Genomic DNA, 12,311 nt, shown 5'->3' with positions numbered 1-12,311 from the left:
ATAATAATAATAATAATAATAATAATAATAATAATAATAATAATAATAATAATAATAATAATAATACAGCACTGTCCTTCCCCTTTTAGTTGGCCCTGAACAGGCAGCTTTTGTTAAAGGAAGGAGCATCCATGAAAACATCATGTTGTCCCAATCTTTAGTTAAAGGTTATGGCCGCAAATATCTCACTCCCAGGTGCTTGATTAAGGTGGATATTAGGAAAGCCTTTGACTCTCTTCAGTGGTCTTTTATTTAGAATATGTTGCTTGCTCTCAAATTTCCTCCACAATTTATCAGTTGGATTATGGGGTGCCTCACAAGCTCCTGGTTCTCCCTTAAGCTCAATGGTTCAGTTCATGGTTTCTTCCAAGGGAAAAGTGGAGTTAAGCAAGGAGACCCTCTCTCCCCTTATATTTTTGTTCTTAGCATGGAGATTCTTTCTAGATACTTGAGATGTCTCAATTCCCATCCTCAAGTGTCTCTTCATCCAAAGTGCTCTAAAATGAAACTCACTCACTTAATCTTTGCTGATGATCTTATGATCTTTATTAGAGGGGATGTACCATCTGTGCAGGCTGTTTCTCAAACTCTTAACCTCTTTTCTAGCTGGTCTGGGCTCCAAGCTAATGTGAACAAAACTGAAATTTACTTTGGTGGTGTTCCCCCTAGCATCAAGTCCCAGATTCTGCTCACCTCTGGGTTCTCTGAGGGATCTTTCCCTTTTAGGTATCTAGGGTTGCCCCTTAACACAGCTCGTACTACTGTGGATATGTATGGTATCCTTGTAAACAAAATTCAGGCCTCCATTCAACACTGGTCTTCCAAATTGCTTTCTTATGCTGGTAGACTTCAGCTTCTCAATAGTGTTGTCTTTGGCATTGAGAACTTTTGGTGTGCCAGTGCCTTACTTCCCAAAAGTGTGCTTAAAACTATCAACAAATTATGCAAGAACTTCTTCTGGAATATCAGAGCCACTGAAAAGAAGATGATTGTAAAGAGCTGGTCTAGTATTTGTGCTCCAACAACTGAAGGTGGCTTTGGGGTCAAAGAGCTTCTCTCCTGGAACAAAGCGCTTATATCCAAATGGCTGTGGTTATTAGATAAGACTCCTCAGGGACTATGGAGCATTTGGCACTCAGAATACCATCTCTCCCATTGCTCTATCTGGGATGCTGTTGTTCAGGATAGATATAGTGAAAGCTTTCGGAGTATCATCAGTGTTAAAAATGACTTACTGACTGTCACTGGTTCTCCTGTTGCTGCAAGAGCTCTTCTTCATAGTTGGTGCTCTGGTGATAAGTTCCAGGTTGCTGCAGCATACAACTGGTTTAGACCGTGTCACCCTACTATCTCTTGGTCTAAAAGCCTTTTCCACAGGGTGGTAGTCCCTAGACACAACATCATTACTTCTCTAGCTTGTCAGCAGAAGTTAGCAATAGTGGACAAACTAATTCTTAGGGGATTCATCACTCCAAATCGATGTACTCTCTGCAAGCAAGATAGTGAAAATCATGATCACCTATTCTTTGCTTGTCCATTCTCTCAGCAGCTTTGGCATGAGCTCATGGTCTGGGCTCGTGTTCCCAACAGAAGTACTGATTATCATACAGAGTTTAACTGGTGTTTGCATAGGCACTCTAGGCGACATTGGAAGCACACTTGGTTCCTAAGTTGCCTTACTTGTGCCATCTACACTATTTGGAAAGAACGCAATTGCAGGATCTTTAGCACCCGCGAACACACAGTGCATCAGCTGCTCACTCAGGCCAAATTTATAATCTCTGTGTCTTTATTGTATAGGTCTTCTTCCTTATGTTCTTCTCGTTTTATTGCTTCCTTACATTCTCACTAGCCTTCTTCTTTAGGCTTTAGGGGCTATTCTTTGTAAGATTTTATCCTTTTCTTTTTCCCCACCTTGAGGATGAATAAAAGGATTATACCTTCTTGCAAAAAAATAATAATAATAATAATAATAATAATATAAAAAATATATAATAATATATTAATAATAATAGCAATGCTAAATAAACTAATATAATAATAATAATAATAATAATAATAATAATAATAATAATAATAATAATAATAATAATAATAATAATAATAATAATAATAATAATAATAATAATAATAATAATGTGTTCGTATGTATGCTTGGAGTAATGGGATATTTAACTCCAAATTACTCCAACTGCTTCTAGGTTGAGTAGCTTGTGGAATTTCGTTGTTAGTCATTTAGTTGGTTCTGCCTTGTAAGAAACTTTATTCCCATTTTTAATGAGAATTCTGACCTTCTTCCAAAAAAAAAAAAAAAATAATAATAATAATAATAATAAATTGATTTGATCTCAATAAAAGTTGCGGTTTTGTATAAACAAATAATAATAATAATAATAATAATAATAATAATAATAATAATAATAATAATAATAATAATAATAATAATAATAATAATAATAGTGGGGAAAAGTTGCGGTTTTGTATAAACTCCCACCACTGTCTTAGACTATCGACCTATTTCCTGCTGTACAACAATTTATACAACCATTAGCAAGATTTTGACTAACAGGATTAAAAAGGTCATGCCTCTCATAGTGGGGAAAGAGCAAGCTGCTTTTGTGGAAGATAGGTCCATTTTTGATAATACCATGTTGGCCACTGAGCTTGTTAGGGGCTATGGCAGAAAGTATAAAACTCCTAGATGTGTGGTCAAGGTTGACATCAGGAAGGCGTTTGATAGTGTTAATTGGGCTTTTTTGCAAGCTGTCCTCCCCCTCTATGGCATTCCCCCTCTCTTCTGCAATTGGATCATTACTCTGATCTCTAGTCCAAGATACTCGCTCAGGATAAATGGAGCAGCTGTGGGTTACTTTAAATGGCAAAAAGGGCTCAGGCAAGGAGATCCCTTATCTCCTTTGCTTTTTGTTCTTTGTATGGAGTTTCTTTCTAGACTTCTAAGGGGGCTTCCAAAGTTTGATCAGTTCAGCTACCATCCCAAATGCTGCAGACTGGATCTTACTCATCTTATTTTTGCAGACGATCTTTTGGTGTTTGTTAGGGGAGATCTGCCTTCTGTTGTTGCTGTTCAGGAGTGCCTCAAGCTGTTCTCTGACTATTATGGCCTGGCACCAAACCCTTCAAAGACAAATATCTATTTTGTTGGTGTCAGACCTGATGTTCAAGCTCTGATTCTTGCCCACACTAGATATGTGGAGGGCCATTTCCCATTCAAGTATCTGGGCACCCCTTTGCATTACTCCAGGCTAACTCAGGACATGTTCCAACCTTTGTTGGCTAAGATTCGTGGTAAGCTTAGGTATTGGGCCAGTCAGCAACTTAGCTATGCTGGTAAGGTTCAATTACTCAATTCTGTCATCTTTGGTATTGAGTCCTTCTGGTGTGCTTGCATTCTCCTCCCACAAGGTATTGTGCATGACATTGAGAAGGTTTGCAGGCAATTTCTTTGGGGTGATGGATCTCACAGAAGAATGGTATTTTTTAGCTGGCAAAAAGTTTGTAGGGCTCGGTCTCAAGGGAGTTTTGACATTAGGGAGATCCTCAGCTGGAATAAAACGTTGATGCTCAAAATGTTTTGGAAGTATCTCTATCACTCTTACTCTATTTGGATGCACTGGTCCAGGGAATACGTCCTGATGCATCAATCTGGCTGGGACCTTGATAAGGTTGTCTCTCCCATTTGGCAACATATTCTGAACATCAGAGATGAATTCATTTGCAAAGTGGGTTCCATGGATGCTGCTAAACATTTATTTTCCACCTGGAAATTGCAGGGTAAGTTACCTTTGAGGGAGGTTTATAGCATTTTCCAGGGGGCATGTTCCCCTTTGCAGTGGATGAAACCCCTTTTAGATGGTATCATTGTTCCTCAACATGCTTTCATCTCTACTTTGGCTGCTCATAAAGCTCTCCCCACTGTTGATAATATCTGTAGCAGGGGTATGCTCATAGTTAACCGGTGTGTTCTGTGTGGTATGGCTATGGAGAATCATCACCATCTTTTCTTCAGTTGCTCATATTCTACCCAGGTGATGCAGGGTTTTCTGATATGGCAGGGGTATACTAGGCGTATTCTGAGTCTCAAGCATGAGCTCTATAAGCTAGCTAGGTATAAATGCAAAACTTGGAGAAAGAAGTTAGCTTGTTGTGCTCTTGCTGCTGGAATTTATGGGATCTGGCATGAAAGAAACCGGCGTATTTATGTAGGTCGATCACGTTCAGTGGAGCAGCTCTTACGTTGGATTAAGTATTGTGTCTGTGTGCGTATGTATGCCTGGCAGAAGGGCATACTAAGTTATGATGTGTTCCATGTACTTGTAGCTTAGGGTTGGGTCATCTTGTTTTTTCTTTAGTGCTCAACCATGTACACTTTGTTTTTCTTTCTTATGAATGAGAATGCTGACCTCTTACAAAAAAAATAATAATAATAATAATAATAATAATAATAATAATAATAATAATAATAATAATAATAATAATAATAATAAAAGTTTGCGTTTTATAAATAAACTATTTTTTCGAGCGATTCTAAGATGTCCACATCATTAAAAATCAATTTAAGAAAGTATCATAAATAATATTTTTTGATATAAAAAATAAAGTAAAAAATCTTTTAATTTTATCATATATATTTCCTAAATTATATTCAACTGATTTTTCTAATTTTTATATAAAAAATTTTTACATTTCATTTGAAGAAAAAAAGTATCGTTTAAAAAGTTATGAAAATAATATAATTAGATTTGTGGTAAAAAATGATATCATTAGAGTATAGATTTCATATTATTTGCACTATTTAAGATGATATATACTTCGTAGTATTTTATATATTCCACATTGACCATATATAAATAATAAAATTGTCCCACATCGAAAGATTAGCATAAGGTAGGGTGATCCTATGATTATAAATAGAAGGCATCCTTGGAATTTATTTATCAACCCAAAATCTTTTGATTCTCTCAAGTATTTTCTTAGAGATTTCTTAAGAGTTTGTATCATTATCTTCACAATATGATATAAAAAAATAATGTGAAGAATGTTTTAATTATTATAATAATATTTTCTATACTAAAATGAGTTGTAATATTTATAATGTTTTAATTATTCAATTTAATGAGAATGAGAATATAAAAATGAGTTAGGTATGATTTCATTACAATGGGATCAATTCACTGAATATTAGTGAAACAATTAAGCGGGCAACAGTTGAAGAAATCCAAGTATAGCAAAAAGCTCATGGTGCAGCTACCATCTTAGCTCTAGAAACTACTAACACACTCATAATAAAATGCTACAAAAATATTTTCCTAAAAGACCCCTAGGCCATAACGGCTTATGTAGTCTTAATACCAAATTTATTTGTATTTTATTATCACGAATTTTTATTTGAGACGGAATTATCTGTCTTCAATCTTATTTTGTTTAAATAGGTACTTAAATTAAAATACTTACAAACAGAGTTCATACATCAATTAAGGGGGAGTAGGAGGCCTGACTCCAAAGAAAAAATCGTTATTAAATCGAGTTGGATGTCGAACTAGGTGCGAAAAAGATGATGTACTTCTTAGTATGTTATATGTCACGCATTGAAAAATAATGTAGATGTGGTGAACATACTACGTATAAATAGTTGAAAAGGTGGGGTCATCCTATTATAAATAATAGAATTGTCCCACATCGAAAGATTAACATAAGGTGTGCTGATCCGATTATTATAAATAGTACAATTGTCCCACATCGAAAGATTAACATAATGTGGGTTGATCTTATGTTTATAAATATGAGTCATCTATATACATGCGAAAAACTTTAGACTCTAGATAAGATTAGTTTGTTAGTATTTGGTCATTATTAATCGGATTGGATGTTGAACGTACGAATATTAACATATAGTATCTGCTCATATTATTAAATATAGCTACTATTAGATATAATGAGTAGCAATTGTCCATATTCCGGGATTCGGGTTGGATGTCGAGCTAGGTGTGAAAAAGATGGTGTAATTCTTAGCATGTTATTTGTCATACATTGAAAAGTAATGGAGGTGTTGTGAATATACTACATATAATAGTAGAATTGTCCCACATTGAAAGATTAGCATAAGGTAGGATGATTTATGTTATGATTATAAAAAGAAATCATCCTTTAAACTTGGGAATCAACCCAAAATCTTTTAAGTCACTTAACTATTGTGAAAGAAAGCTCTTAAGAGTTTCTATTATTAACGGTTAAAATTAAAATTTAACAAACTATAGTTTTGTTGTCACTAAATTGTATGTTTGCTTATAGTGGTCAAAACATAGATGAGTTTATCTTTTGCGCCTTTACGGTGGAACGATAGCAATAAGATGATCATAGGAGTATACATTACATGTGCTTTGTAAAAGAAAGAACATAAAAATGAACTTTGTATATCCGTAATTAGAAAATTAATTAATTATTATTATTATTATTATTATTATTTTATTATTTTTTTTTTATTATAAGATGCGCGCAGCTTTCATTAAAATAAAAATAAAAGTTTACATTAAATTGGTGGGGAGCCGAGAGACAATCTGGGCTCCCACACCCTTAGCAATAGCAAAGCTAAGTCTAGTAAAAATGTAAGCGGCTACCCGAGCCCCCGCATCCTGAGATACCGAGAATTTCTGGATCCGCTTGAGCAAGGCAACAACATCCGAACCCAACTCCCCAAGTGAAGAGAAAGAGAAAGGTAGGAAACCATAACCCGCTACCGCGCACAAATCCCCATACTTAGCACACTTTCGCTGAGCAGCATCAGCGACAACCCGGCCCGGCACAAATCTGCCAACCCAGTCTGACTAATTTATTATTATTATTATTATTATTATTATTATTATTATTATTATTATTATTATTATTATTATTATTATTATTATTATTATTATTATTATTATTATTATTATTATTATTATTATTATTATTATTATTATTATTATTATTATTATTATTATTATTATTATTATTATTATTATTATTATTATTATTATTATTATTATTATTATTATTATTATTATTATTATTATTATTATTATTATATAAGACGGTCTTATTAATTGAACAAAAAAAATTGAAATGACTAATTTAAAAGCATGACATGTGTAAGTAAATTATCCATATTTGAAGGGTAGGTATATGGTTCAAACAAAATATATACTTCCTCCGTCCCAGTCAATAGTTTACATTTGCTTTATTCCCCTCACAAAATACAACAAATGTAAACTATTCATTAATTTCACACCTGTCTTTATATTAATCACAAGGGCTATCAAAGCGCCCGATTATGATAATTAGTACTTAATAAATTTTGCTAGAATTCGAGATAAGAAAGCTTTAGAGGCTACTTAATTGTAATACCACAGGTTTCGGCATAGGGGTTACTCGACCAAGTGGGCCTTACTCGGTCGAGTAAGGTGTTGGGTGTTAAGAGTTTGGGTTCTGGTGAGTCATTACTCGATCGAGTGTGAAGATACTCGGTCGAGTTGGGCGTACTCGATCGAGTACTCCCTGTACTCGACCGAGTACCCGGTCAGTTACGGACTTACGGGTAATTTCCTGAGATTCGATTAAAAGAGTTGAGGGGTATTTATTATATTTCGTCAGTTTCTAAATCATTTTACAATCCCTAAAAGTTTACTACGACTCTCTCTCAACTCTCTTAATCATTTCCCAAGCAAGGATCAAGCCTTTGCGATTCCGGATTCATCTAGCGTTGCATCTATCGTTGTGGTAAGTCTCTAGTTCTTCTAGTTTGGATTAGATTGAGTTATGGTAAACCCTAGTTTGGGTTAATTTGGGGGTTTAGGGTTTGGTAATCATATGTGTGTTGATTATCATTGTTGTAGCGGACGATGTGGTATTCGTTATGCATTTGTATGATTGATTGCAGCGTAGCGGATTGCGAAAAGGTAGGGTTTCCCTACTCGGTTTACTATTTAATTATTATAAGATTTTGTGGTAATCGTTGTACTATTGATTATCTGCTGATCGTTGTTGGTGTATTGGAGTTAGTGTTGGTGTTGTGATGGTTGATGTTGATTATGGACGCGGGCCCACGGGGGCGCTTGGGAGAACAAGCGTTTGCATTTGTGGAGTCGCCACCAATTTATTGTGGGAAATTTGAAACCGTTCGAATACCTCGTGTCATGTCAAGACACAAAGTAGTGACATGAACACCAAGAACTCGTTACCCTTAGCATTCTATGTCTAGAATGACTCTCGTGGATGCCAATGAACACGGATGTTCACAGAGATCTGGAGTAAGGGGTGAGGGTACGTATTAGGAAGCTCTTTTGATCGAAAACCTAATCCCGCCCGCCTCGATAGCGGCCTCTACTAATGATTAGGGAAATTGTCTATACTCGATATATTGTCGATTATATGCATGCAATGCAACATCCAATAGAATAATCCTAACATGTGAAGAATTAGACTAAGTCAGTTATCACGTAATTTAACATGCAATTGGGTCAAAGTTGGAGATTTAAGTTCAATTATATGTGAAAGCATACAATACAATACAAGAAATATAATAAATACAACAAAGAAAAAAATACAATAATTACATTGGATTAAATGATTTATGTCGAAAATACTTCTAAAACGGATAATTTGAGAAAGAATAAATAAACAAATTAACGAGCAGGAATTAAGGTGATAATACGATTAGTAGTTAATTAATACGTAATTAATAAACAAGGTCAAAGCAAGACGGAGTTCAGAGACAGAAATCAACCAGGAACAGGCGCAGCAGAGCTGCGTCCTTTGGAAGAGGCGCAACACTTGCTGCGTCCGTTCCTTGGCTCAGTTCTGGCTGTGAAGCCGGAATTGCAAGTCGTTAATGTTCGTTGGTGATTTTAATGACTGATTATGAATATTTGACTCGGATAAAAGTGATTAACAGGTTATTTACATGTGATTAAGGGTCATGAAAGCGATAAAACATGAACAAAACTAATTATAACGAATTATTACAAGGTTTAATAAGGTTAAATTAACGAATTAAACAAACCAAACAAATTAATTAGGTTAAACATGTTATTGATGACGAATTAATGATGGTGACGATGAACAAAAGGTGAAAAATATATCAACGGCGAATTCCAGAGACTCAATATGGATGAATCGAACCTCTAAAACCCGAACTTGATTTTAATGACGAAAACCCGCAAATATGAATTACTTGGGATTTAAGCCGGGAATTATGATGAATTAAACATTAATGATGATACATGACAGATTATTATGCTTGAGTTATTATGTTCAAACTATCGTATCCAAAGAATCAAAGAACAAACGAAAGAAAATAAAAGAGACGAATTGACAAACGACGAAGGAAGAAGAAAGGAAGCAGGAACTGCGGCAGCCTCACGAAGAAGCGCAGCAGGTGCTGCGTCCTTTCGAAGAGGCGCAGCAGTTGCTGCGTCCTTTCTCGACGGTCATCTTCTGGTAACTCGTAAAAAGGGGTTTAAAGTATGGTTTTAGAAATCGGTTTTAGAAATACTTTCGACATAAATCTTACAATATTGATTACAAAAGTAAAGAACAATAATAAAATAGGGATTATACACCCTCAGACTTACATGTTTGACGAAACGAGATGAAGTAAGTATACGTTTTAGTGATGCTCGACTCGAATATAGACGAAAGTGCCCTCGTAAAAGGAATTAAAACAGATTGATTAATGTTGATTATGGTGGAGTTGGTCAAATTGGCCGGTCATGCAAAACGAAGCTGGTATTCAGAAAGATCCGAGCTTACGTGGTCGAATGTTAAAGCACGTAGACGCCAAAAAGTAAGAACGTGGTCTAGAATGCAAAGGGAAAAGATAAGGGCGGACACTCGCGTGAGAAATATGTGAGACCGAAGGTCTCTATTTATACTAATCACGCGGAGGAAATAAGGTTTTCGGAGAAACTTTGGAAGTGAATCTCGAAAAGATATGAAAAGATACGAAAAATACGCAGAAAAGGACTTGGGAAGAGGCGTAGCAGGCACTGCGTCTCTTGGAAGAGGCGCAGCACCTGCTGCGTCCTTTCCCAAGTGGTTTCGACGATGTCTGTCGGCGGGAGGTGAACGCTCTTCAGCTGGACGGTGTGAGTATTTCACCTTACATTTGTTCGTTTTAATTTCTCTTACTTTTAGAAGTGATCATAAGAATGACCCTTCGTTTGCTTCTTCTAGTGGGTGCCGAGACGGGCCAATGTGGGGCGAGGAAGTCGCCAGCTGAGGGGAGCACCTGCATGGGCTATGACCTGGGACAGAAGGCACTTGCTTTGGGCTACGGAGGGTCACCTGTCCTATAGGACGGTGAAGAACTTGGTAATCCTTGAATTCATTACTGATCACTCATATTCTTTCGTTTCTTTTGCTCCAATTTCTTTTCCAATTTCATTAAAACTAAAGATATCTTTTGTTTCAAATCACAATAGGAGGCCGGGAACATCAGATCGTTCTCGGGTTACACGACGGCTATGGAGTGTTACGAAAGGCTGTCGGCGAAGGAGCGGGTCATGATCGAGCGGGGAGCATTCGGCGCCCTGGTGCAGGCTGTTGGAGCTTGTGTCCTCCACAAATTAGTATGATAACATTTGTAAATCTCTTACAGGTTCACAAGGGTATACTTCGTATATTTAATCAGTTGATTAACGTCTACCTAATAACGGTTGGCTTACTAGAAAGTTTGACGTTATTATCATACAGATGGCGGTGATCAACTGGTCCTTAAAGGTCACACCTATAGGATGTGTTTGAGAAATGTGGTTATAGAAATATAATCACATTGATGCCCAATATGACAAAACAGTTAGTCAATGTGTTGATGAGACAATTATTTAATGAAGATTAAATAATATTAGTTGAGACGAATTAACTGTCAATTCGTAAATTGAATATAATAAGTTATATTTAATTAAATGTATGTAATGTTAGCTTGGACGAATTAATCTGTTAATTCGTAATTAAATGTAATCAGTTATATTTAATATCAACAAGATGAATGTGTCATAGTGGTAATAGTGAGGGTACACAAACCAAGAGGTCATGGGTTAAATCCTCACTAGATGACAATTTAACACATTTTATACATTTTTGGAAAGACCAAAAATAAGGAGATTACACTCCTTATTTCGGTTATATGGGCCGAATTAGGGAAGATTATATTTCCCTAATTCACTCCCATATTTCGGTCACCATAAGAAGAAAAAGGGAGATCATTATTCTACCCTAATTCTTTTTTTGACCTAGCCTCCTCTCTCATCAGAAGAAAAAACACAAAACAACTAAATTTTACAGAAAATTTTAGATCGATTCTAGCATTATCAATAGGGCATATCTCATATCGTCTTGGGTGCAACTGATAGGCGAATATCTACTTTGATATTGTTCTTAGGCCGTATTTGCTAGGACCGAAGGTTATTTATGAATCCTATATTTTGTTTATGTATTTTAATTTTATGACTAGTGATCGTCATCATTATATTCGTTATAATCCTTAATAACAAGGGAAGTATACAGATTATTTCCCACAAGTGGTATCAGAGCAAAGGCCACGAATTTTAATTTTGATGATTTTCATAAAAATTGTATGTAAACTTTTAGGGTTTCCGAAAAAAAAAAAAATTACGGCACGGCTGTTTTTTTTTTTTTTTGTTAATGCCGATTAAAAAAAAAATGTTTGCAGCCGGTGTTTGTTCTTTTTGATGCGAGATTTCCATTTTTATTTTTCATAATGTTGTTTTAATCAGTTAAAATTATCATATGAAGAATTGGTAGATGTTTGATTTGATGCAGATTAAGTTAAAACATAAATGGAATCGTCATGTTTGATTTAATGCAGATTAAGTTGAAATTAAAAAGGCATTAGGGTCCTAATTTAAAAACCGTGAAATTTTTTTTTGCTGTTTCTGTACTGTTCACGGATGAACAGTATTAAAAAAAAAATTTGCTGTTTTTTTGCGGTTGTTTTGTTTATGCCGTTTTGGAAAAGAATCCGAAAAAAGAAAATTTTTTTTTGTTGTTGTTACTGTTCACGAGCTACTGTTCACAGGGGACAGAATTTTAAAAAAAAAAAAATTTTGTTTCGGTTTTTTTTACCAGATAAAACCGTGTATAAAATAGAAAACATGCTTGTTTTGTTTTTCTTTGTTTATGCCGAGACCAAATAAAAAAAAAAAAGGATTTTGTTTTTGTTTTGATTTTGGCCAATTAGTTATTGTGAAACGGTTCACAATTAAAAGATACCGAATTATTTTAAAGCAGTTTAAAATTTT

General features: G+C 35.1%; 1 protein-coding gene across 1 annotated transcript; it reads left to right on the top strand.

Annotated features, from left to right (window-relative positions):
• The first annotated feature begins 304 nt into the window (after window positions 1-304).
• On the top strand, window positions 305-1,852 carry LOC141614355 (uncharacterized). The gene has a single exon (XM_074433105.1). It carries the CDS (start codon window positions 305-307, stop codon window positions 1,850-1,852), a length of 1,548 nt encoding a protein of 515 aa, XP_074289206.1.
• The last annotated feature ends 10,459 nt before the right edge of the window (window positions 1,853-12,311 follow it).

This window comes from Silene latifolia, chromosome 11 (assembly GCF_048544455.1).
Source record: "Silene latifolia isolate original U9 population chromosome 11, ASM4854445v1, whole genome shotgun sequence".
In the NCBI taxonomy this organism is placed as follows: Eukaryota; Viridiplantae; Streptophyta; class Magnoliopsida; order Caryophyllales; family Caryophyllaceae; genus Silene; species Silene latifolia.
Note: the sequence above shows the minus strand (reverse complement) of the source record. Positions and strands in the feature narration are given on the sequence as shown.

Bases quoted from the DNA above. Each gene is read 5' to 3' on its own strand.
- LOC141614355 (XM_074433105.1), top strand. From the start codon at position 305: ATGGGGTGCCTCACAAGCTCCTGGTTCTCCCTTAAGCTCAATGGTTCA.